The following is a 24,934-nucleotide window of genomic DNA, read 5'->3' as shown; positions in this document are numbered from 1 at the left end:
CACTTCACTGTAAACTCTTGCTTCTATAAAATGTGACTGTAGCCATATTTCGACCTCCCAGACATTCTCCCACCTTAAAACATGGCATATCCTACGACATGTGTCTTAAAAAGCAGCATTCTTCGGCGGCCAAACATAATTTGTTTGGATGAATAACTTCAATGCAAGCAGGAAAAGAAACACTTCATGTACCGCACCGCACACATTATTGTGTAGCGCACAAAAAAGTTATGATCGCGTACGATCGCAAAACACGCGACACAGGCGATGCGATCGCACTGTTGGAGGGCATAGACAAAACCCCGCTGCAGTAACAACCACCCAAATACCACCTACACGCGCGTGTGGTCACATTTACAATGAACCCCCACCGCATCATTGCAAGCACGCCAGAAGACGAGCCTCGTGCAACAACCCGTCGGTCCAGAGTAACCGAGCGTCGTTTAATGAAAATGTCACATAACTCATCACGACCAAGCATATGGGGCCGACGTTTGGCGCGTCGTCTGGTACGACCCCGGCGCCCTCGGTAGGTATCCTTCTGGATATCACACATTGAATGTCACCGTTTGGGGACCACTACTTTTGCCCGCGTCCCGGTAGTCCTCCACATGGCGCACATGGCTTTCGAGCTGGGTGTGTGGGTGTGGTGCGCACAAACCTTCCCAACACACCAAACCAGTGCGAACAATTAGAGGCGTGAATAATTTGCACGAAAACTGCGGCTGCGGCATCTTGACGACACGACGACAGGCGCGAAGGCTGCACAAACGTTCGGCAAGCGTACATTCCGTCTACCCGGACGTAACGAAATCTATCGTTCAACAATTCTAAACAATGGTGACCCCGGCAAAGTGGTGGCCTTTACCCAATGCACATCCGGTGCAGATCGAGATCGCGCTCAATGGATACGGGTGGCATAGCATCTAGGTCTTGGGTTGCCTTCATTAAACATCCGTGCAAGGAAAACGAGGAAGACTTTTGACCGACGGTTTGCCACATCGGCAGCAGATTGTGGTCGACGACAGATCGACGAGTGATCACCGCAAAGAGACGAACCAATCACCCCCTGGGCCGAGTTACCCAGAGGGTTGGAGTTGCGTTATAATTGCGCACTACCGCTTCGCCTGCGAGACGACTCGCTGCAGCCCAAATCTCAAGCAGCCGAAGCTCAAACCGATCGACACATTTTTAATCAAAAAACTACAGGCGCTTCATGGCCCTCGCAGCGGAAAAGTAGTCCACCCCGGGAGGGAGATAAAGTAGCCTAGATAAGGCTACACTGGTAGGGCAAACGGTAGGTTCTTCCACTGACCGATGACAGGCGCCCGCCAAGACAAGGGCTCGTGCTCGTGCAACGCTTCGAGGTGCGTTCGGTGGAAAGTAATCGCGTGCGCGCGTGGCCGCACGATCACAGGACGGACCCCAAAACCACAACCAAACATCACACTCCCAGCAGGAGCGTGCACGATCCTCGAATCGAAAATCATCATCATCGTAATAATAATGTTCAACATGTACACATAGAACATAGCAACTCACCCGGTTACTCCACACCATCGGCACCGGCCGATCGGTGTCGATAAGCACGGTCAAGCGGAAACTAGAAGTGGTGGACCCACCCGGGAATTGTTGTGACGAAGGAGACAGAGAGGGGAAAGCTTGATTGTAATTAGCGATGGACGACCCCCTGAACCGCCCTGACCGAGTAACCGTCTTCGATCGAAACCTGCGTTTAAAGGATAGCTCCGCGTGCGCGTGAGGCTACTCCGCTACAACACCAACAGCAAAAAAGACACCCAACTGACCCTCCTCTTCAATGTAGACAACCAGGTGTTTACTACCACTACATACTGCTTCGGCGATCGAGATCGAAAGTGACATGTTCTTAATTACCAGCGTGTCTTGCGTTTGGCTGCTGGTTTGCTCTACTGCGAAAGCAGAAATAGCGCCAGCACCACCAGCAGCCAGCACAACGAGCGTTGATTGATTTCTTCGATTCATTTCGGTCACTTCCGTTTGCGGGTCGCGGCGCTCGGACAATCGATCACGAAGCTGTAAACATGCGGTGGCGTCTTTGACCGTTGGATGGGGAGGCGTCGATGAGGCGGTAGTGCCCTGACACGAACAAATGAAGACATATTTCACTGTCACTTTCTCAATCTCTTCTTGGGGCACGGTTTCATACGGGAGGGATTTGGGCAGTTTAAATGTTTCGTGAAGAGTGTATTCAGAGTAGAATCAATACTTTCCTACCTTTAATTAGAATCCTCTCGGAGCTCTCAGTATCTTCAAAAAGTATTAATAATTCCCACAAGCAGGAAATGGGGCTAAAAGCAAATCAGTAATTAAAATGAAATCCCAGCAAAGTAATGCTACCGATGCAATATTCATAACTCAATCGTTTCATCATTGTTGTCATCGAAATACACCAACAAACACCAACGACATCGCGATGGTACACCCAAACCAAAACGGAGTGTTCATCGGACGCGCTCAGGACACACTTCCAAACACGCTCGGGCCCATCAACACCTATCGTACATGGCTACTGTGCACAATGTTCCCCACGCGCCATGGCTCAAAACAGTGCCGAGTTCCGCCTCCAACCAAACACACCATCGTAAAAGGTCCTTCGAAACGGAAGCACTTGCCCGCGTACTAGGACGCGGTGGTCAATTATTCATACACCAAATCAGTCACTTATTATTGCGTGTCGTGAATCTGTTACAAACCAAATAAATTATTACCTTCGCCCCCTTTTTATTTTGCTGCACCGAGAGCGGTGGCTCCTCGTCTGACAAACGACGCTCCAACTTCCCGCCTACATCCCGCAGAGGTGCGTCTCCTAAGCACCACCTTCGCTGACAGTGCACCGGACAGTTTGCACATGTAAACATCACCTTGTGCCCGTGTGGTTGACATAAAAATTTTCACACAAACAGATTTCAATTTGCCCCACATGCAGCAGCGCGTGCAGCTGCGGCGGTGGGGGGGAAAAACAACATTCGCGACCAGTTTTCGGTGAAACACGGCCCCAAACGCAAACAACTGGATCATGTCCGTAGATCATGACAGATGACACCGTGGAGACACTGTGTTTGGTGTGGTGGCTCCTGGGGGACGGATCTTGTCACAATCAAACAGGTTCGGGTGAGAAAGTTTTGGAGACGAACGAGCGAGCTTTCAACGCCTTCGAGTTGCATTCCATAATTTGAAGCAGTTTAGTGAGATATTCTCCAAAACCCTGGTGTCTCATTCAAAAGACGTCCAATATAAACTGTTTCTCTTTATGGCTGGTAATTTCACAAGTCTTGTATGAAGCCGGGAGGCCATCTTTCCGCACAGTGCTCTGAACTGTACCACCGCCAAACAGGCGTCAACTTAAAATAACTGCCATCGCTGTACCAGCAACAACCACCCACCACTTCGGCGCAAATGCCGCAATGAATTTAATCCATTTAGAGCTAATAGCACTGATTAAACGTCGACCATGGGTAGAAAGAAATTACTTCTAGCCCAGGCATCCAAACCACCCGCAGCAATGTCCATCATCCAGGTGACACAACGCGGACATGCCAGCAAAAGGCACGCACAACCGAAGAAGCAAAAAAATCCACCTCACAACTTTCGTTTTCGCACACCGCGGCTAAAGCTTCGGGACTTTGCCGCTAGAGTAACGTTCCGCATTCCGCGAGATAATCGATCTCCTTAAATCCGCATCCAGTACTGGTCGGTAAGCGCCAGAATCACCGTACACACACACACAGAGCCCCGGGAGAGTGCGTAGGGAGATGGAATCGTAAATTAAATTCCACACACCAAATGCGGACGGTGACGATCGGCTTCTTGGTGAGTATGCCTGGGAGTTTTGGCACGTGGGGAACGTCGTTTAGGTTGCTGGTTTATTATGCGCGTTCATAAAACGGTTTTTTATGCTCTCTACCACCTTCACAAGCTAGTGATGGCGCCAAACGGCAAATGTAACGTCTTTTCCATTTCTGGTCTAATCGTGCTCTGGCAATTGCAATCGCAGCGCATTCGGGCGTGTGTTTGTCGGGAAGACATGTTTCCATAGGGAAAAATGGTACGTAATAAGAATTCCACACATCTGCCCAAACCACGCTACCCAACCTTTCCTGCGAAAAGGGGAATGGATTTGCGTTTCACCTGCATCGTGGCAATAATTTTATGCATCTCGGTATATATCATTGCATTTGTAGAACGATTTATGTGCGGTAAAACCACCATGCAGGGCAAGCGAGCAAAAAAAAGCGATCTCGTGCGGGTTACAGCGCCATCACACGGTGACGAACGGTTTTTGGCTGGATCGTGCGCTGCACACGCCAAATGCACCGGAGCATTGTTTCAAGCTCACCCGAAGACAGCAAACAAATTGAGTCGTAGGTGGACGCAAATTTATTATTTCAAGCCCCGCCGGCGCTAGGAAGGCATCTCCCGTCATGTAAACGGGCATGGTTTGGTTGGAGTGCAGAGCATAATGCATTCTCAATACACATGCGGCCCATACCTGCGGCCTGAAATCTGATGACCCCTAACGCAAACGGTATCGGGTTTAACTATTCACGAATCGGTCAATGTGAGGTTCTGCCAGCGCTTTTTTCCAACAAGAAGCCCAAGGAACATGGCAAAGACAAATAAAATGACACTCGGGGTTGAAGATTAATTACTTGCTAAAACACTACTCACACACGCGCGCGCTCTTGGAAGGGGTCAGTTCTCGCTCGTATAAGCCGCAAATGACGCGCCCCCGAAGCATGGTGGGAGTAGGAAAATTGATTTCCCACCGACAAATATTTGCTTCTGGCTTCGATCGATCTTCTCCTACACGGCACCCGGTGAATAATTCGATTTGGATTCCAGTACCCGCCGCATACCACAGCGGACCGGTTGCCGGTTGGTATCGAGGATCATTAGGCAGCCGGTCACAGTGTGGTACACCCACCACGTAAATAGACCGCCCGTTAGTGGTAGTAGACCTCCCAGAGCCACGAATCGAAAGTAAACTCCGCACAGGAAGGAAATTGGAAAAAAAAATCATAATAAATTGTGTGTGCCCATACTGCTACTCACTGATCAATATCGTGACACTGCCGATCACAGACGACACACCGCGCATCGATACCGTGCTCGTCCTCGTCCTCCTCCTTCACGTCCGTGTGGTGATGGTGCTGGTGCGGTTCGCCACTTCCGTTACCACTGTCGTCCCCCGGATGGTGTACGTTCGCACGGGTGCTGCTGCCGTTGCTGCTTCTGCCACTGCTGTTGCTGCTGCTACTGTTGTGATGGTGCTGCTCCTTGTTGTGACTAGAGTCAAGATCGTTCGACGTATTGTACTCGTCCTCGTAGTTGTCGCTGTGCTGGGAACCGCCTAAAGGGATAGGCAACAGAAAAAAAAGGCAAGAACAATACGAAACTTCATTAGCATAGCGATTGGGGATGAATGAGGGTGAAAGGATTCTATTGTACACCACAGTGACCTGAACGGAACAATTAAACTTCAACGACGATGACGGTACAATTGCAACATATCTGCGTGCAGTAATGATAAATGTCCAATCGCCAAAAGCGGACGCTTCCCAAGGTGTGTTGGCCTTCTGTATCAGGTGGTGGTTATCGTTCGTAGGTGAAAGAGCTACCTCCCATTCATGCACTGTAATTTGCTACGTACTGGATGCGAAAATAAAAAGAAGCGCCCGCCTCGACACACCAAACGGCCCACAATGGAGCCCGAATCTATTCGGGTGCGAGCGCGCGCGCGCGCGATGGAAGCTAGTTTCGGGAGGCCAAAAGATCGCTAGACAGATAATCGATCAACCGGCGGTATGTGAAGCAATGATATACACCCGTTACCGGGCCACTCCCCAATCCGGTGGAGACTGGCCGAGTGAAGTAAGAAGCAAGCTACAGCAATAGTCTCGATGTACGCGCGATCGATCTCGTGGGCATTCTTTTTCTACCGCTCAGTGTCCACCGAGCAGCAAAAAAGCAGTAGTTTTGTTGATACAAACCGGTGACTGAATCGCATCAATCACTTTTTTCCCCTTCTCGCCCCTTTGGACTCCCTTTCTCCCCCCTCGGGTCGTATTCGTGCGGAGGTTATGTGAGATCAGTGAGAAAGAGATCGACCTGAGGTGAGCCGAAGCACTGGTCAAGTTCCATTCCGAAACCCTGCCCCCTTCGAGTGAGATCACACAGAGACAGAAGCGGCAGCATCCTACACCCCAACGCTAACGGTACCGGGCTGCTTTTCAAAGCGTTGTCTCCCCGGTCTTTCCAAGGATTGGACTACACTACATCACTACAACCTCCCTCCGATTGCATGGCCTCCAAAAAGGCAAAACTAATCTATGCCACACATTCCACACCGGAATTTTCGGAGGACCAGGCAACGGACAAAATGATGTCTACGCCGAGGTCATCATCATGCTCAGGCACAGGTTGAGCAAACGTTTCAAACCGGACTGAAGATGGCTAAAGAAGGAGCGGGAGCGCAACAGCGAGATCGACATCCACAAAACAAAGATCGCCTCTCGTCGACTCAAACCCAGGGGTCAGGCCGGGTGCCTTGTAATCAATCATTCGAATCCGAAACGGACGCCGACGCCAACGACGGTCCCTCGCCAACGCTGAAGATTTCCAGACCCGGAGTCATCCTTTGCCAAACATCGTCTGATCGATATTTTGGAGCACTAATTGTTTTTTTTTTTTTGCTTATTTTCATCAGTACTTCACCAAAGAAACAAAAGCTTGACACATCCTTGACAGTGTGCGGAGCTGATAATGTGCTGAAAGTGTGCAAATGCAAACTCTAGCTGATGTTTCTGCCTAATGAAAACAAATGAGCGTCACATCACGTTTTGGGTCACGTTTAAGGCAACTTCAAGTTCGCGATTCTATTGTTGTTTGAGGGCCTTTCAGCATAAGCTATGCAGTAATACTCACTTTAAACTTTCACTACACCCTTACGTCACAAACTGGTACACGTAATCGTAGAAGATGTCCCGAGAAGACACTTTACTCTTCCGATGGCACTAACTCTCACGAGGATCTCCGGAACTGTGGAGGAACATCCGAACACGTCTTCACCTGAAACCCAATTGCTGGACTGTCCGGAATCAACGTCGCATCAGAGCAAGTTCTCGTCCTAGTCGTCTCCCCTGACGTGTCAGTCCTCCTTCCCTCCCAAGCGTAAAATCCTTTCCCCCCGGTCTAACACACATGCCACAATACACTCACACGAGTGAGGGCATAAACCACGAACCGCATCTCCAACCACCCCTGCAAGGACCTGCAACGCAGTCAATCGTATCGCGCGCTACTCATAAGTCACGTTACGAGGGAGAACCCCTAAAATGTCCACATCACTCTCTGTCTCCCCAGCCGGTGCGCTCCGGATGGGTGCTCCGGGAAGAGACAACGAACAAAAGGAAGCTTCGCGTAGTACACCCGTGGAAACACACACACACAGTCAGGCATGATAGGACATGCTTGGATGAGAAGGACTACAACCCCCCGCCTGTGCGAGTTGTTTTCGGTTGGTCACCCAAAGGACCTCTCGATCTTGCGCTGGCGTGGAAAGTGAAACGAAAAGTGTAACCATTTCGCTCGTACAATCATAACGTGTCGCACGATATGATGATAAAGGATAATAGCACAGGACGGTTTTGTAGCGTAACGCAACCGTCAACCGTGCTTTGGTGCTTTGGCTCTAGGACCTTAAAACCATGGTTGCGTTTACCCACCTGTGCCTTCCCAGTGGCGGTGGTCCCTTGAACGTAAGCTCGATTCGATCGAATTTCCATATGGAAGTAATTGTTTCCGTAACGGAACGGGTCAAATTGACCTAGCTTTCCATTGCAATTGTTTCGATTTTTCCCTCGGATGATCATCAACATTGACGGATAGACAATTAAATTGTTCGATTGAAATTATATCAGTGTGCATTCAATATTCAAATTTCTGTTATCTTTTTTCAGTCTCTTAGGGAAATTGGTATCTTTATGCATTCGAGAAAGAAGTTGCACGATGAATACAAACCTAAACATTAAAAAAACTTCAGAATTTTCATTATAATTAAACGAAAACATGAGTTTTCGGCAAAAACATTGCATAAATAATAAAGATTCCCACGCTACTCATCCATGAAAGGATATTGCTCCATTTGAAGTTTATTCACAAGACCATATTGAACCTCCAACTTTAATTGCGTTGAGAAATATCATCCAACGCAACATTGCGAACAGATGGGACCCAACCTTCCTTAACGAAGAAGGGAGAATAGCCTGCGACAGTACCTTCGTTCCATTAAGGCGCCCCTTTTCACCGTAAGCGTCAGATGGTGTCGTCGGTTTCTTCGCCTTGAAAGTTTGGTCCCTAGCATTACTTATCAAACTACGTGATCGTCATCGGTGACTTACTGGAAAATAGTTTTCCCACGTAGCGCATTCTACCGTTGAGAGCCTTTCAAAGCCTGTTGTATACTATGCAGAAAGGAATAAAGGATAACACGTCCAAGCAAGGAAGCGTTTTAATATGTGAGAACTGCAGACTTACTGCTTGATGTGCCATATGGCGTCTAGGAGACTTCGAAACGGGGGACTATGATCAATTTGTAATTTTAATAAAGCTTAATTCTTATAAAAATAATGTTTCTTCATAATTCGTTAAAAAGTTTCACACCTATATTTTGGTATTAAAGTTGTTTAAAGTATTACAAATATTTCATGTTCTAGAAAACAAAGTCTAGCTTTAAAGTCTAGCTAATTGCTTGACTCATTTAGTAACGGTTTTTTCTTTAATGCATTTCGCATCGCAACGGATCACGGATTCCGACAGGTGTGTATTTTGTATGCACCCTTCATTCAGCTGCGGGGGATCATACTGCACTGGTAGTTTAACGTCCATAGAAAGCAGGCAACCTGCAAACTACAGCGCCCAAATGGCTCTTAGGCGTCATAAAACCACAAACTGAGGAGCAAAAAGCGAATCACAATTTCACTTCACTGTATTCCGCTCAAAGGACATCTCTTGTGGTTCCGTTTGCTCAACCAGCCAAAAACACCTTCCACTTTATGTCCGTTTTTTTGTTTAGCTGTGATGGTCAGAATAAATCAAACGATGACAGATAAGGTCAGTTGTCGTCATCACGGTGCATAACCCTCGCCCAACAGGAAGTCAGTACAACGGCGCGTGCTGTCTTTAATTTTTTTTCTCCACCGGATGTAGTCGCACAGGACACCCTCGTACACCGGTGCACCCATTATCCGTACCGTACATCTGATTTCTCCTTCCTTCAGGTGCGTGCTGGTACCGGCGATCGTGATCACCAACGGTCGAACGCAACCACAGCACGGTACGCGCATTGGTTCCAGCCGGATGATTTTCAGATAATGGAAATGTCTGGCACGCTGTTTACAGGCCCTCGTTCAAAGGTCCTTCCGGTGGTGCTGACCTAAAGTCTAAGGCCCCTTAAAGTCAAACGACCGCACGAGAAACAATTTTGAGTAACGTCGAATTATGCTCTACGCATCATGTTCAGATTTACCCCTCCTGAGAAGTTTAAGGACACTCGAGGAACGCTCGGGGTGGTAGAAATGTGTTCAAAACTCCTTCCTAGCAACCAATAAATCCACTTCTGCCTTACTTCAATATCCAATCACGAAACAACTCTGCTCCGGCGTGCGACGGTTAACATTATTGCCACGTGACGATTTACGTGTGAATTGAAACACATCGGTAACCGGGCAGGAGGTTTAGCGACAAGAAACAAGTTTTATTACACGAATCGCTGGAATCGCCACCGACGCTCGTTAATATACGTAATCATTGGCGTCTGCATTTCTTCCTACCTGCTCGAATAGGACTTGCGTCTTTTACTCCACTCAATTAACTATTCGATCGCATATGTTTGCTTTCGAAAGTTAAACAAAACATAAAAAAGCAACCCTTGTTGGGGGGGAAAATAAACTTTACTACGTACGCAAGACACGATCGTGAGAAAGACTCGTCGTCGTTGTGCGGTACCGGTAATTTGTACGGACGAAAAGATGCACAAAAAAGGAGAAAAGCCGTAAACTATCAGCAAGACGCACTATATTCTTTTAAAATGTTTCTTTAACGAAACAAATACTTAAACTACATTGATCTCATGTAGATACGATAACTTTATGTGTGTCCAAAAATGAATGCTTTCGGGATGCATGAATCCTCGTAGATTCATAAACCTTCATAGATTCCTGAATCCTCCAAGATTCCTGAATCGTTATAGATCCATGAATCGTCATACATTCATAAACCATTATAGACAGATGAATTCTCATCTTTCAAGAACCTGTAGTTTTAGGCTTATTCTTTCTTTTTGTTTCTGAAATAAGCAATAGATTTTTCATACACTCAGTCAGCTCAGTGGCCCGTGGGAAAAATGTTCTCAAACAGCATAAGTAATCGCTTTCCAGGATGAATTCCTTTTCGTTTGCAGCTAATTTAAAAGAAAAGCATACTGTTCATGTTTGGAACATATGGCACCTGAAACAAAAATAGGGGAACAAACAGTCCTACTTGGGTTCCAAAGATGCTAACGACGAAATTGGTGTTAAGGAAAGCGTGACGATGTTAGATCTTGTGTCGGAAACGATCTGGAATAAATTTGATATTACTTGACCGCTTTTGTTTCACTGAAAATGTATTTAAATCCAACAAATATATTTAAAATGCACATACTAACTTCGAATCCTGGTTCTTTGACACATCATTTATAAAGTATTTGCTGTTCACAACTGCATCCAACTGTAGCGTAAAAATCCTCAACTGAAGTGAAACTCATTCGTAACAGTACAATAATCACTACACTCCCTCACAACACATTCGCATGCCATGCGGGGTAGAAAATAGTGACCCAGACCCAAAACAGATGCGGGTTTTCCCACTTTTCAATATCTCTCGGTCATCACCATCATCAGGCGTTGCCGACCTTTGCCGCATCGCCACCGTGCTCGCACACCCTTAACCTAATGCACCCGCTGAATCACATGTCAATAAGTGTGTGTGTGTGTGTGTGTGTGTGGCTCTGCAACCGTACCGAGTGTCCTTCCACACCTCTGGACCCTTACCAGCACTGGGTGGAAATTAGTTCGAGAGTTTGTTCGCTAATGTGACCACCGTTGATTTCCCCCCCCACCCAGCGTATGAGCGTGTGTGTATGGTGAGGTTGGGAGAGAAATTATAATTTATGACCAAATCTCCTATCACGGTTAGTAAATCACGAAATGCTTGAGATGCAACGGTGCTGATAGTGGGACGACTCGTGACCACCATTCGATTGTCATTACCCATGCGGTCCGCCGTATGCCGGATAGTGTCCCGCGGGAAGGACTCTGTTCCTGCTTCAATACGCTTGCGCCTGAAGTTAGATAAATGCAATCAAAAAGCACCACTTGCATAACTTTGTTAACAGGCTTATTGGGAATTTTGGGAAACCTATTCATCGCTTTCTCTTTGATTGTCGAGATAAAATTAGACTTTTTCTTCATGCAGCGAGTCAATCTGTTAACATCTAAATTACGATACGATCATGGTTTGTGCTAGATGAGCCTCTATGACCATAGTAAAAACAATAACAAAAAAATCTTTCGCCTTCAAGCTACCGTACTGTGGTGTAGAAGAGCGTAAAAAGGGATTAAAACACCTACCGATTGCTCGTTTTGCGTTGTGGTAAAAACCAAGCTGTTAATGATCAGTTATGGATCCGACAATGATGCACGCGCCCATCCAACAGCGACGACAAAAAAAAAACAGTTGATCCATTACCTTTTTTCCCTATCCTTCATTGTTTTTCCCCCTAACCTATCGCTTCTATCTATCCTTCTCCGAAACACTTCGATCATTTGCGATGACATAATTTATCAATTTGCACCCCGCAGCAAACTCAGAGGAAAAAAAAATAACAAAAGACCTACTCAAAAGAAGATTCACTCGTGCCGTTTTGATGCCGATTGTGCAGGAGAAGCTACCGTAAGCGCCCTTTTTGGGTGAAATTATTATCCTTCATCGGTGTTGTGTTTTTCACCTTGGACCCTCTTCCAAAAACCCATACCGGACGATAATGTTTGCCCCCATTATTTGTCGCACCCGGGATTACACCGCGTCGCGTCACAAATCATCGGTACATCGTCGAACGGATGTAACATACCCATCCCGGTACGCACGACCATGGGGCATGTAATTGTAATCGAAAGATAAATAAAATGTTACCGTCACACTGCTCGTCCGCATCGTGACAATACACGGCAAAATGGCAACAAGAGAACGAAAGGAAGAAAAAAAAAAGGATGCCAATCATAATCCACCCCTATGAGGATCGTGACACGCACCGTCGACACAATCAAGCAGGCACATGCACACACGATTAGGACCCTTCGGACGCTGTGTGATGTAACTGTCGCTCGCTCATCAGATGATTCAACAATCCTGCACCGCCTGAATGGCTGTCCGTTACCGTGCATTCTGCGGTCGATCCCTGGTGTCCTTGTAATGGATCCGACAACACTGACGCTCGCCTTTGCGACATTAATCCTTTACGTCAACTAATAAACTGTCAGCTTTCAGTTTCGGTACCGCGTACTGCCAACATCATCTCTTAATCACTCCGCTCCGGCAGAAAAACGGTAATAAAAAGGGAGAGGGTGTTGGGTCACACTATATTCCTGCATCATCAGCCGAAATAAAAGGACAGTTGTGACCGAATGTGGTGGCAAAATCAATTAACCGAAAATTGTGTCCCACCTTTCCACCGATCGCTATAGATCCGCGTGGAGGGTGCGTTGCGTAGTTCAAGGTCGCGTAAGCGGGTTATCCCACTGGTAACCCTTTTTTTCGGACCCTTTCATCTCGCATCTCTTCAACTGTCATCACTCGCGTCGGTCATCGTAAGCTTTTGCGTCTGAGTTCCGCTGAGGAACGGTGACAAACGTTGGGCGATCGATCTGTTCGATGTGGGATGGATGATTAATAGTACTAGCACAACCCACTGGAAAGGGATATCGATCTTCATCCTGTGATAAATGAACCGGCGACGTTGATGACTTGTGTAGGATATCGTGTTAAATCGGGAATATATTCCGCCATTCAGCTGTTGCTGTTGCCCTGGTTGTTGTTGAATTTATCAATAAAGGCAAAATCAAATGACACTATTATTTCAAGCTAATTTTTAAAGCCACCTTATAGTTTTACTCTTTACAAAAAAGCAAATATATTCCCACGTCATTATGTCTGATGTTGGAAAAAAAAACTGTCTAACACACAAAAAACCGTCACCCCTGACGTTATGAGGCACACTTTTCACACTTAGCGATTAACAACTTAATCGCGCACACATCCCAAGCGTTTTCATGGCACTGTGCAACGGGGTTATTTTTTATTAATAAAAAATCATTTCTGTTAAAAAAAAGTGTAACATATTTGTAACACAACGAATCTTGCATGCATACATTTGTCACATTCACACTTTAAAAAAATGCTGTCTAAAAAATCACGCTAAATAAAAAAAACTGCTGTGGACTGAAAACGGACAGTAAATCCAACCGTAAAAACAGCAGTAACTAATCCAATTTGCATATGCACCGACAAGGGAGAGAAATTGATTGGCTCGTGGCGATGGAACAATGCGTTTGCGTGCGCTCACCACTAGATGGCGCTGTACGTTGCCACCTGGTAAAGATTTAAATTCACACCGTGGCCAAAGCCAACGGACACGCGATAATCATCTAATCGTGCGGATTTAAATTATGCCCTTTTTGTGCGTTTATCAATTGAGTGCAAGGCTTATAAAACGGGACCATGTTTTGTCCTGGACTTTAAAAAAACGATTACTTTAAATAAATAAGCACAGTTCCCTTAGTCACACGTTGGCCCAAAACAAACGTGAGCCACGTGCCAATCATCCGGAAAAGACAATTTTTATGATTCCATGTGCACCCCTTATGTCCTTATAATGGTCGTTTCGATAATCTTTTAATCTAGTTCATACATAGTGCAATGGGTTTATTGTTGAAGAATATTTGCATATTTGCGCTTGGTATTTCTAAAATAGGGCGTCATAATTTTTTAAGTACTCCTCACAATTAATCGATCGTATCGTTACTTTACACCAACAGTATTATACATTTGGCAACCCATTTTTGAATAAACAAACTGTCACATCTGCATACCACTCCAAGCTGATGAACTCGGCGTGATAAGAACCGATACAGATACCCGTAAACGTACGTATGAGATGAGATCGCCGTCTCACGCACTTACCCGAGCCACGTTCGCTGCTTCGCTCGTCTTGCCCATCCCTGGGATGAAGAGGAACCTTTGGTCGCAGAAACAGTTCCCTTCCGGGACTGATATCACATATCACTTCGTACCACAGCTGAAAATAGATCAACGCGGGGAACGCCGGGGAACGAGCCGCGATAGAACAAAGAGAAGAAAGCAAACGTCAAACATCAGTTTCTCAGTCATTTTTTTGTTTTGTTTTATTTTTTGGACACCACTTCCGACGTCGTGGTTTCTATCATTCTCGCTTAGACTCACATGACCATCTTTGAGAAAGTGTTGCACGTTCGCCTCGGCTGTACTGGACGCGCAGCGTATGTGCTTCATCCAGTTCGTTGGTTCCAGTGTTGCATCTAACCAGCCGCGAATATCTACATCTATCACCTGCAAAGATGCGAAAAATAAATATTAACATTACAAATGCAATGCAAAGCGCAACTTGACGAAAACAATTGTGCGGAAGAAAAAGCAAACAGCAACGCATCGATGCAAGCGCCCTCTTGTGGCTGTTTCTTGAAGCGTAATCTTTCGTTTAGCCAAGACACACTTCAGATACATCTGGAGCTATTGTTTTTTTCGTTAAGTTCAAGAAACGCAGAACCCTGAACAAGTTTCTGATACGTAAAAAGTATTATTTTACTTTAAGAATAATTTATGTAAAGTTGTTTGTTAAGAACTTGGACTAGAAATTTTTGTATATTAACAAAATTATACTTCGGACAGTTGATTTGTTTAATCGTTTTTTCTTGGTTACTTTGGTACAAGGTATGATTATTTCGACATTTTAAGATAATTAATGGAGTTTAATTAAACTTTATCAAAAAAAAACAACTTTTTGAGTAAATGATATTTTTGAAGTGACATAAATACTCGCAAAATTATTCCGATATTAAATGTTTTTTGTTTAAACATCGATAATTCTTGTTGCACGAAAATAATCTTCAAAAATCGTATCTACAGTTCTGGAACGACTACTTCCATGCAATGGCCGAACCTATCGCTTCACGGATTTTCTACATTCTAAGTTGCGCATGTCCGAATTCTTCGGCCTTCTCATGTGAAACTTGTTTCTCATTCATTCGTCATGTCTTCCCATCTTCTTCCTATCTGTTATATGTTCCCGTTTCTATTCGTCTCACCTATTTTCGGTAGCCTTTCACCTCCCAAGGAAAGGACTCCCTATTTTCTTGATGACGTTCCTTGTGATGATAATCAGAGAATATCTAGAAACCCCGAGAGCCATTGTCCAATCACGAACGGAGTAGCGTCGACGTCGAATGGACACCGCTACGTAGCAAACGGGAAGGACATCCATTACGTTCCTTTTGCGGTGTAACGATCTCCCTTTTTTTCCTTCCGATAATTCTGACAACCAATCGTAAAGACAATCGTTCGATGGTACCGATTGACACGTACAGGCTGCCGCACCGGTGTGTCCTCTCCCATTCACAGCGTGTCCGGGTGACGACAATGCGGACCAAAAGACTTTCACAGCTCGATTGTGTGCCGTTTCGAAAGCAAATTAAATTTTAATTTTCATTTCAAAGCCCAGCTTACAACATTGACAAACTACGTGTTCCACAATTTGCTTTTTTCCCCCGGCGGAACAAAGAAGATCTCATCAACAAAAATGGAACAAAATTGAAACGAGAGAGATAAAGAGAGTGCGAGGATCGATAATCCGAGGGTGTGAAGAAACGGATCCTGATCCCTTGTGCGGATAATGGGATGCTTGGTGTCCAAGGATACGTATGCATGCAATCTAGCATCTTGAGTAGATTAGACTGTCCCGGTAGCCCGTTGTAATCTGTTTTGTTCCGTAAAACTGTCCTACATGGAAAAGTCGAGAGAAGGAAGTGTTTTCAAAGGGACAGTGCGCGTGCACGCAGATTATCGCAGTGGATTTTTTTTTTTTGGCGGAACACCGAAATCTGGACAAAACCAATGTGTGAATACATTTAATTTTCGAGATGAAAACCTTTTCGGGAGTGTAAAGCAAAAATTGGTAGGAAAAAACGCAACCAAGCTAACCTTACAAAACCATTGTGAGGAAAGAATGATATGCAACCTTTTTTTTTTCTTCCATGTCCAAGGTCTTTTCCACACATCGAATCATTGTCTGATTGAAACACACAAGTTCAGTGATTCCATCCATACTGTTCCCAATTACTATCTTCAAATCTACGGATTGGCACGTCCGATACAAATAACATTTGTCTTCGACTCGGTCAGCATCTTTTCCCGAAATCCGTTCACTGCTGGAAGAACTCGAAGGGCAATAATTAAAATGGTTTGATTCATAGACAATACCCCGCATTTCAAGCAACGGGAGGCACACAGATCACTGTGAGGATATTCCTGGCAGATGCCCACCGCTCCAAGCATACGCACTGGGAAAGGTGGAAGGATAGGAGACCGCGCGCGCACTGGTCCGGACGAAAGATGATCTTCGTACGTGATGTTGTACAATATACAAGTGCCGCTTCATGTCCCTGATGCCTTCCATTCACCTACTTTCGAGCGGATTTGGTCGATGGATGAAACCCGGTACGTGAGCTATCATCTCCGAACGAACCGGCTCACACACACACACGGTTCTTCTTTTTTTAACGATCGGGACACGATCGTCCGACATTGTTACCCAAGCGGGAATAATATGTGCGTCAAGAATTCATTAGCCGGCCAACGAAGCATCGTTCCAGCGGTGTAGGGTTTTAAAGGTTGGGAAATGGGTCGATTCATGAGGTTGTTTCCTTTCGTCCTCTTTATTTTTTTTACTTCACTTCCAGCTCCGGTTAATGTCCGGTGGCGACGGACCTAATAGCCGTGACGGAGTGAAAATGTCGTTTTGTGCATGCATTAACACATATTCACGTCTTTCAGTCCAAACGTTCCACTGTCATGATGTGCAGAGATATACAAGAGGAGTAGTAAATGTGGAAAAAATATATATTTTCAAATTAAAAACTCTCATTTTCCTAATATTCTTGTCAGATGATTAATAATTCCCCTAATAAAAGGATCTCTCACACGTTTTACTCAACCATAACCACACAATGTGCGCATCATTGAAGAGATAAGCTCATGCACAAAATACACTCAAACGATGCAGGACCTTCGAAAAGATACCTTCCCTAACCGAAAACAGATAGACAGCAGCACCTCACTGCACTGTCAACTCGACTGCACTCATGCATGATGCAAAAAAGGGGTGCGATGAACTTCTAAGGCAGTCGAAACCGTTGGCCTTACTCGGGACATATGGCGCTGCGTGAAGAACATCGAGTGTGTTTGTTTAGGCTTGAGCTACTTGAGCGGATAATGAAGAAAGTAACGCACCGATAGGCGACCTCTTGACTTTTAGCGACGTACGGCACATAGTACGGCCATCATCTGTTGGGAAACACTCGGAAACCGTGAAGAATCGTTTCCTGCGCACTGGTGCTGGATAAGTTCGATCTTCAATTGCTCCCTTTGACTGTGACCAATCTCAAAGCGGAAACCTGCATTTCACGCTTAATTATAAACTTATTAAACTTCGCTCTTAGTCCATGTGTTTCGATTTCTGTTTCGATCCTGAACGATTTTCCTTGCCGGAAAAACGATTGTAAAATTGAAAATTTATGACCATTTCCATGCTTTCGTTTTTCACCGCTTGAATGTGTGTGCTCTACGGTTAACTTCTAAAATTTCCCAATGTCATGCGTGACATGATACGAAGGGATGTTTGGCGTTTGTGACATACGGAGCATCCGCCCACCCTGGAAACATGTGGCTCAATTGCCATCTCGGGTGAAATTGAATAAGCGACAGCAATTAATAGATGTCCAGCAAATCTGGACACCATGGCGCCACCCATTTGTATCTGACACATTCTTCGGTCAACGACTGTGGGAACTCATGGTTTGTCGTCTGAAACGTTTCCAGACACACCGTAAGTCATCGGTGGCACAATTTGCATATCAAGCTACAAAAACATCCCGATAACGAGCACTCTATTGTTCAACAACGCCAAACACTGTACAATCCACCGATGTCAATCGTGTGTGTCAATCATAGCTGTCAATTTCCGATGACGATTTTGGTCATCTCAATCGCTCCAGTTCCTTTTTTCCAATTTGCATTAATAATCTCAGCCACCCTGCTTCTAAACAACCGTTCAATACTTGTAATGGGCAATAGTTTTGTGGGGACTCTCTGCCGCTGAAGATGATTTGGGATGACATGGTCGATGCTCAAGAGCCACGACACATTAAAAATTCATACGAAAACAAAACCACAAGAGCGGTTCCATTACCAATCGATCGGGAAGAGCCAAACGCTTACCCGAAACCAAACGTCAATAATTGTACATGGAATATCTATTTCCACAGTTCTATCGGTGAGAGTTTTTGTATCGACACCACACAGAACGGTCGGCCGAAGGTCAAACGCTGAGACTGCTTTCGGTGGGTTATGAAAAGAAAATATGCTAATTTCCATTACGCGAAGAAATAAAAGCAACTAAAACGGTTCGTGTTTTTTTTTTTTCTTTCTCACTCCCTAGTGCTGGAAAAGTCAACCCTCAACAGTGTCCCATTTCTAAAACCAGCCCTTGATTGACTTCTTCACAGCCGTACGGCGACTCTACCGAGCAGCAGCGAACGAACCGAATCGCCGTTACGTAAAATTTCATCCCCTCCGATAAAGCGCTCTCGCCCGGACGCATTGTCAACTCACCCCCATGTTCTGTTCGTTCCTTTCCTTTCATTTTCCTTTTATTCATCCATCCTTCCAAACCACTGGTAAACACATCGCAAATCAACATCCTCCGGGAGGTGACCGGCCGCCCGCCCGTGGAAAAATAGGAAGGAAAACATATTTAAAAACACTCCAAGCGGTGGTAATTTAATCAAAATTGAGCAACAACCTACCAACCGTCCCCGGCGGCCGTTGCTCCGCTGGCGCACTTACGGAAAGGGAATGTTTTTAGGGACACTCCACCCCGTACGTTCCCTGCCTGCTCAGTATCCCCAGCCCCTGTTCGGAAGCTAACTCGAGGGCGTACCGGGCGTGAAAAGGGGAATCTTGTTTTTCCTTCCTTTTGGGCCATGCCCGCCAAGGGCAAAAGGATGGATGGATTCTGGATGAGAGCAAGTGTGTGCAGTTGGGAAGATAGCTGAATGTTTAACGCAAAGCAAAAAGTGCGAAACAGATTGAAACATATTTCCCACATTAGTCAGCATTCCCACCCCAAACGGAAGGAGGACGATGCCGATGGAATAATGGAGCCGTACTTTTCCTGATAAGGGCAATTGATTTTCCCACATCGACTACGGATCAATTTTGCTCTGGAAAAAGGGCACAGTGTGATGGATGACAAGTGATCTCAAAATGATTCTTGCGAAACTATCCATTTACGCACGAGTGTTTATTAGTTTGTAATAATTGTTTCATAAATGGTTCATAATATTAACCAAATGTCCTTCTTCTCGATTTTAACATACATTATGAGTTCTTCTCAATTGCATGCTTCTTTATACGGCAAAAGAACAAACGGCACTCTTATCTCCCTAGGGAGATACTTCAGTGTCTTCTTCAAAGGTGACAAACATATCCTTCCAAATAGACAAAAGATCCAATTCCGTAAAACACCTACACCGGTAAGGTAAGGTAAGCATTCCAACATGCCGCTTCGTGTCGCGGCGTTCTTTACTACAGCAAGGTGTCAATAATGGCACACCACCGTTATTCACCACTTTACAGTAAGCGGTTTCAATTGTTCTTTCTAATCCTCTCTTCCTTTCACATTTCAGTCGATGTGGCTACTTCTGGAGTCGCAAAATATGTGACAGGTAGCATTAATATTCATTTCTTCGTATCCTTTTCTGCCGCCTTCAACTGTCCTCTGATGCATAGTCTAAGGTTGACATGACAAAGCAGGAAAAATTGTCCACAAAAAAAAAGGACATCAGCCAAGGTGGCTTACAAAAAACAACACCAAGTAGAATAAAATTTCGAAGCAAAAGAAAAGAAAACTTCATTCATTTCCATTTGCTGTTGGTAATGCTTCTACGCCGCGAGAAGGTGAAACACGCATGAGTAGAACAACTGTAAAAGACAATTTCCAAAATTTACCCAAAAATGCAGTTTGGAGTTGCTCTTCCAGTTACAACGTTCCTTTCATATCGGCTAATCCTTCTACATAAAAAAAACCCCTAATACACTCACCCCTTTTCAACTGCACCGCAGTCCAGTGCGCAGTCTAGGTCCGTGTGTCAATCATCAAATTCACACCATTCCGCATTTGCAAAAAAAAAACGAGACAACCAGAAGCAAACCAGAGTACCGAAAAGATTCCAACTGAAACCAGCAGCTAGCTATTTGATTTGAAATTTACTGCACCAGCCTAACGTGGATATCTGGGTTAGAGGGTTTATACGAATTCGGAACAGAAACCTCATGAGGAGGTTCACAGATCATACGAGATATGATCTACTTTTCCAGCACAAATCGGCGTGGTTTCATGGGTGAAAACAACGCCGGAAAACAGAGCGAAAGAAACGACCGGCACAAGGACCCTTTTTGGTAGCTTCCTCTATCATAAGAAGAGCTCATCTACAGCCATCAGCAGATGAGGCTACCTTCAGCTCGTTCTCAATTTACGCACACCGCTAATAAACGAACGCTTGCAGCCGGAACGGTGGAAGGGAACGAACTCATTTACACCTGGACGGGTGAAAACCACCCCAGTGCAGTGCAGATACGGAAGCCTTTTTTAATTGTGTGTTTTGTGGAGACAAAATGAGGGAACGATTAGAATTCGAAGCTCGGGAATGTATCGACGCAGGGAAGCCAGTTGACACCAAAGATCATCAAAACCACCTCAACTAATTCGATTTTCAATCAGGAAGCCTCTTTTCTGTCAGTTTTTTTTCAAAGCGCTTAAAGAAGACATCATGCCTAGAGAAAAAAAAGGATCGAAGAGGATTAGAGGCTGAATCGGGCTGCGAAACGGTTCTAGCTGTTCTGGAATAGTTTTCTCATGCATCCTCATTTGAAGATGAGGACGGATTAAACATGAACGAAAACATCGGAAGGATCGTCACATGTTTTAAAGATTTGTCAATTTTTTCTTTCCTAAATTGTCCATGCTTTAGATTCCCTGTCGGTATGTGCCGATGCCGACATTTATGAGGCTTATTATGGGGAGTATCACTATCAGCTGCATGCAATCTGTTTGAGCTCCTATTCGCAAACATTATTCGCGACATTCTCAATACGTTTTCGTCTTCTTCAAACATTTCTTAGAGAGATTGTTTTAATACACCTCTTGAAGTGTCTCAATCCATACAGCTGGATCTAGCGCGCCATTTTTCCCCTCCAAAACTTCCAGTGCTGTCAATCATTTTCTAACGTCCAACAAGGACACGTCCGAAGACGAGTTACCTGCGATGTATTGTCTGCTGTAAGAAATGTTGCTCAGCAGCTACAGTTACTGATGGTCACATTCCAAACTTCCAAACAGTCCGAATGTCCACGATTACCATATGAAAAGGTTTTTTTTTTTGGGGAACTTCAGGGAAACCCTTATCGATTGATTGGATAATGGTAACTAATGTCGCTACTTGTTAACTGCCTTCTTCAAACACAATCGAAAATCGCGCCAAAACCTCGATGACCTGCAGAAATCAAAAGTCAAAAGTTCTTCACAACAAAAGTATCAAGTTACAGGATCACCCCACTTGTAAGTGACCGTACATCATAACGTTCATCTGTCAATCAAAATATTTTCGTTAGCACGGCAATCTTAACCCTTCACGGGAAAATTTAAATTATGAAACAAACTACAGATGGTACAGATGGAAGAATCGTGAACGATGACTTACTGAGGTTACTCATACAAAATCACTGCTCTATCTGTTCAATTTGCTAGCCCACGTGATGCAGGGTCACAGGCACCAACGGTAATAATTTAATTACGCTCTAAAAACATTTAAACCATTCCGTTTACTCACAATACCGACTTCGCACCCAGTTTCAGATGCAGTTTGATTAAAATGCGTATCACTTGTGTCCGTAATTTCATCAACATGCTTCCACCAACAAACAGGGCACCATCGGGCATGTCGGGCGGTGCCGATGCTGCTGATGACAATGAATGGCGTCACATTTTGAGGTAATTAACGCAAAGCTTTGCTACCGGCTTGTGTCGATTTATCGGAGCGTAAATTATTTTTCATCCCTGTAATCATGCTACCCTTCCTGGGGAAATTCGCTCATAACAGGGAGAACGTTTTGTTGGTAGCTCATTAAAATTTTAGCACTGTGACAAAACTACATCCCAGGCACAATCTGTTCTGCTTCGTGTATATTGTACGTGTGAGGAACCTCTCCGTTGATAGGAAGAGGTATTCTACTATCACCACCTCGTGTACAAAGTACTTGCCAAGTACGGCTAAGTGAAAAGTTGGCGTACTGCTCTTTTAGTAAAACGTAATTAATAATTCACTCTCATCTCACGTAGTAGTAGCGCAATTGTCCATTACGCAACACAGTAAACTAGAAATGTCCCAGACTAACTCTTTGATGTGCATGAGTTATCAAATCCTGGCTGGTCTATTCAATTATTTCTGAGCCTCGCTCTGACTGAAAACTGTGAGCACAAGTAAAATGTTTATGAATAGTATAATTCATGTCAACGCAAAAAAAAAAATCTGGAAATACACACTGCAACATTAACCTTTATCCCCTCCAATACCGCTCTCCGCTCGAGCGTGTTGCGTGCAGGAAAAACAGAGCAAAAGTGGACCCACCAACATTATCCTCAGCTGGGTGAACATGATATTTTAAGCATAAAATTTTAATCATAATTTTATTGCAACTTTTTAATTTTAATTCCACTGCTTACCGCACTGGGAGTGAAACTTTTTTTCGCCATCTTTTTTCCGCTTCCATTACAAAGAACGACAAAAAAAATCTGCATGCGGCACGGAGGGGGTCCACGCACCCCCATTCTTTCGCCGCAAACTTTTGCCACTAAAAGCATTAAAAGCTACACAAATGGGAGAAGGTGCACAAAAAAAAATCCACTCCCACAGCCTCATTGTTCATTTAACTCTAAATACAACCTGCGTTACCGTTTTGTCCACGATCGATGTGCGCGGGCGTGTGAGAGTGATCGTGGGTTGGGCTCGGTTTCCATTGCAAATTAATTTGTCAACACATTAATATGTTCGCAAAATTAAAACAGAAGCGCAAAGAAAAAACAATCCGAATACGCATTTGGAGCAGGAGTAATGAGGTGGTCCATCCGGATGCATGCAACCGCAAACAGCATTTACGTCCATTGCGACCGCAGCCATTTCACAGGTGGCTGCATTCTGGCGGCAGTTTGTGGTTTATGGTTGATGGTGTGGCAAGGATTAAACATTTTTGTGTATTTAATTAATCAATTTTCTATCAACTTTTGTTTCATTAAATATTTATATAACGTAAAACCCAGCTAAAAAAAACAATAAAACTGAACAGCCTAGTTCTGTGCCTTTCCGTTACTATTTCCCAAAAAAAAAAGAACAAGAAATCCTTCCGCAAAACTTTTGTTCAGGACACTAACCTGCCATCAGTTTACGCTGCATTAAGTAGCTCAGCAATGGAACCTAAATTTACGACGGCAATAACAGACAATGTTCTGGCTTCCTTCCACCTTGCCATATCCGGGTGGTCAACAAAACACGCTCGACAAGACAAACGACAGGCTGGTGGTGTAGGTTCTGGTGCAAAGCCCAGAAACACGAGGGTTAAAGAAAAATCGCACCAGACCACTGTACTGTCCAGTCTGTCGATTCAAACGGAAAGAGTCCTTTCCTGCAAACGGAACCAACAAAGCAAAAGCGAAAGAAATACGAGAAACGTGGTTATGTTGTTTCTGGTAATTCTTTTTTTTTATTTTGGTCTTTTGCCGGATGGTATGTTAGCATGTGACGGCAACGAACCTGCCTCGAGTTACCACGATCGGTCATCTCCACTCGTTCATATTTTTCCATCACCCCCAGGTTCTAGCAAACCTACCACTGGACAGTAGTTTTTCATCCCCAATTCCCGTTGGGCTTGTTTCTGGTGAACGACTTATTTTAGCTTATTGTTATTTTTTTGTGCGCCACCAGCACACTTACCCGGTATAGGGGAGATGTACTAGCAGCAGGAAGTGAGCTATATCTTAATAAATGTGTTTGTGTCATGTTGCGGTGATAGTACAGGTTAGTGTCTTGATTTGCCGTCCGAAAATTTCCACCCAGGATACACATACAGCACCGAAGGGCAAGTGCTGCAAGCATCAAAGCTTCTTTCCTCCTGCTACTTTCCATCTTAGAAAAACATGCTACCACACACTGCTACGAAGAACAAAAGGGAAACCCTTCGCAACTGAAGGGGAGTTTGGGAAATTTATTACATTATTACACAATTCATTCTTCACGAAACGTTCCCATTACGTTCGTACTGGGTTGAAGAAGGGGCACACCGATTAGTATCGCTAGCCAGCAGTGAAGATCCAAGACAGTTTATGCTTAAGCTATCAGGATGTAGGAGATTTCCCTTTTGTCTATTTAGCAAC

At 44.7% G+C, this 24,934-nt stretch overlaps 1 protein-coding gene across 1 annotated transcript in view; it reads right to left on the bottom strand.

Moving 5' to 3' along the window:
* The window catches only part of LOC128711226 (histone-lysine N-methyltransferase PRDM16), a 92,042-nt gene that overhangs the window by 10,906 nt on the left and 56,202 nt on the right, over nucleotides 1–24,934 (bottom strand). Inside the window, exons 4-6 of the mRNA XM_053806093.1 lie at nucleotides 14,599–14,724; nucleotides 14,320–14,434; nucleotides 5,095–5,392 (exon numbers count right to left, since the gene is read on the bottom strand). Of these exons, the coding sequence (XP_053662068.1) occupies nucleotides 5,095–5,392; nucleotides 14,320–14,434; nucleotides 14,599–14,724 (539 nt within the window). The remainder of the gene's footprint in view (nucleotides 1–5,094; nucleotides 5,393–14,319; nucleotides 14,435–14,598; nucleotides 14,725–24,934) is intronic.

The sequence above is a fragment of the Anopheles marshallii genome, chromosome 3 (assembly GCF_943734725.1).
Source record: "Anopheles marshallii chromosome 3, idAnoMarsDA_429_01, whole genome shotgun sequence".
Classification (NCBI taxonomy): domain Eukaryota; kingdom Metazoa; phylum Arthropoda; class Insecta; order Diptera; family Culicidae; genus Anopheles; species Anopheles marshallii.
The sequence above is the reverse complement of the archived record's forward strand: the minus strand, read 5'-3'. Positions and strand labels throughout refer to the sequence as shown.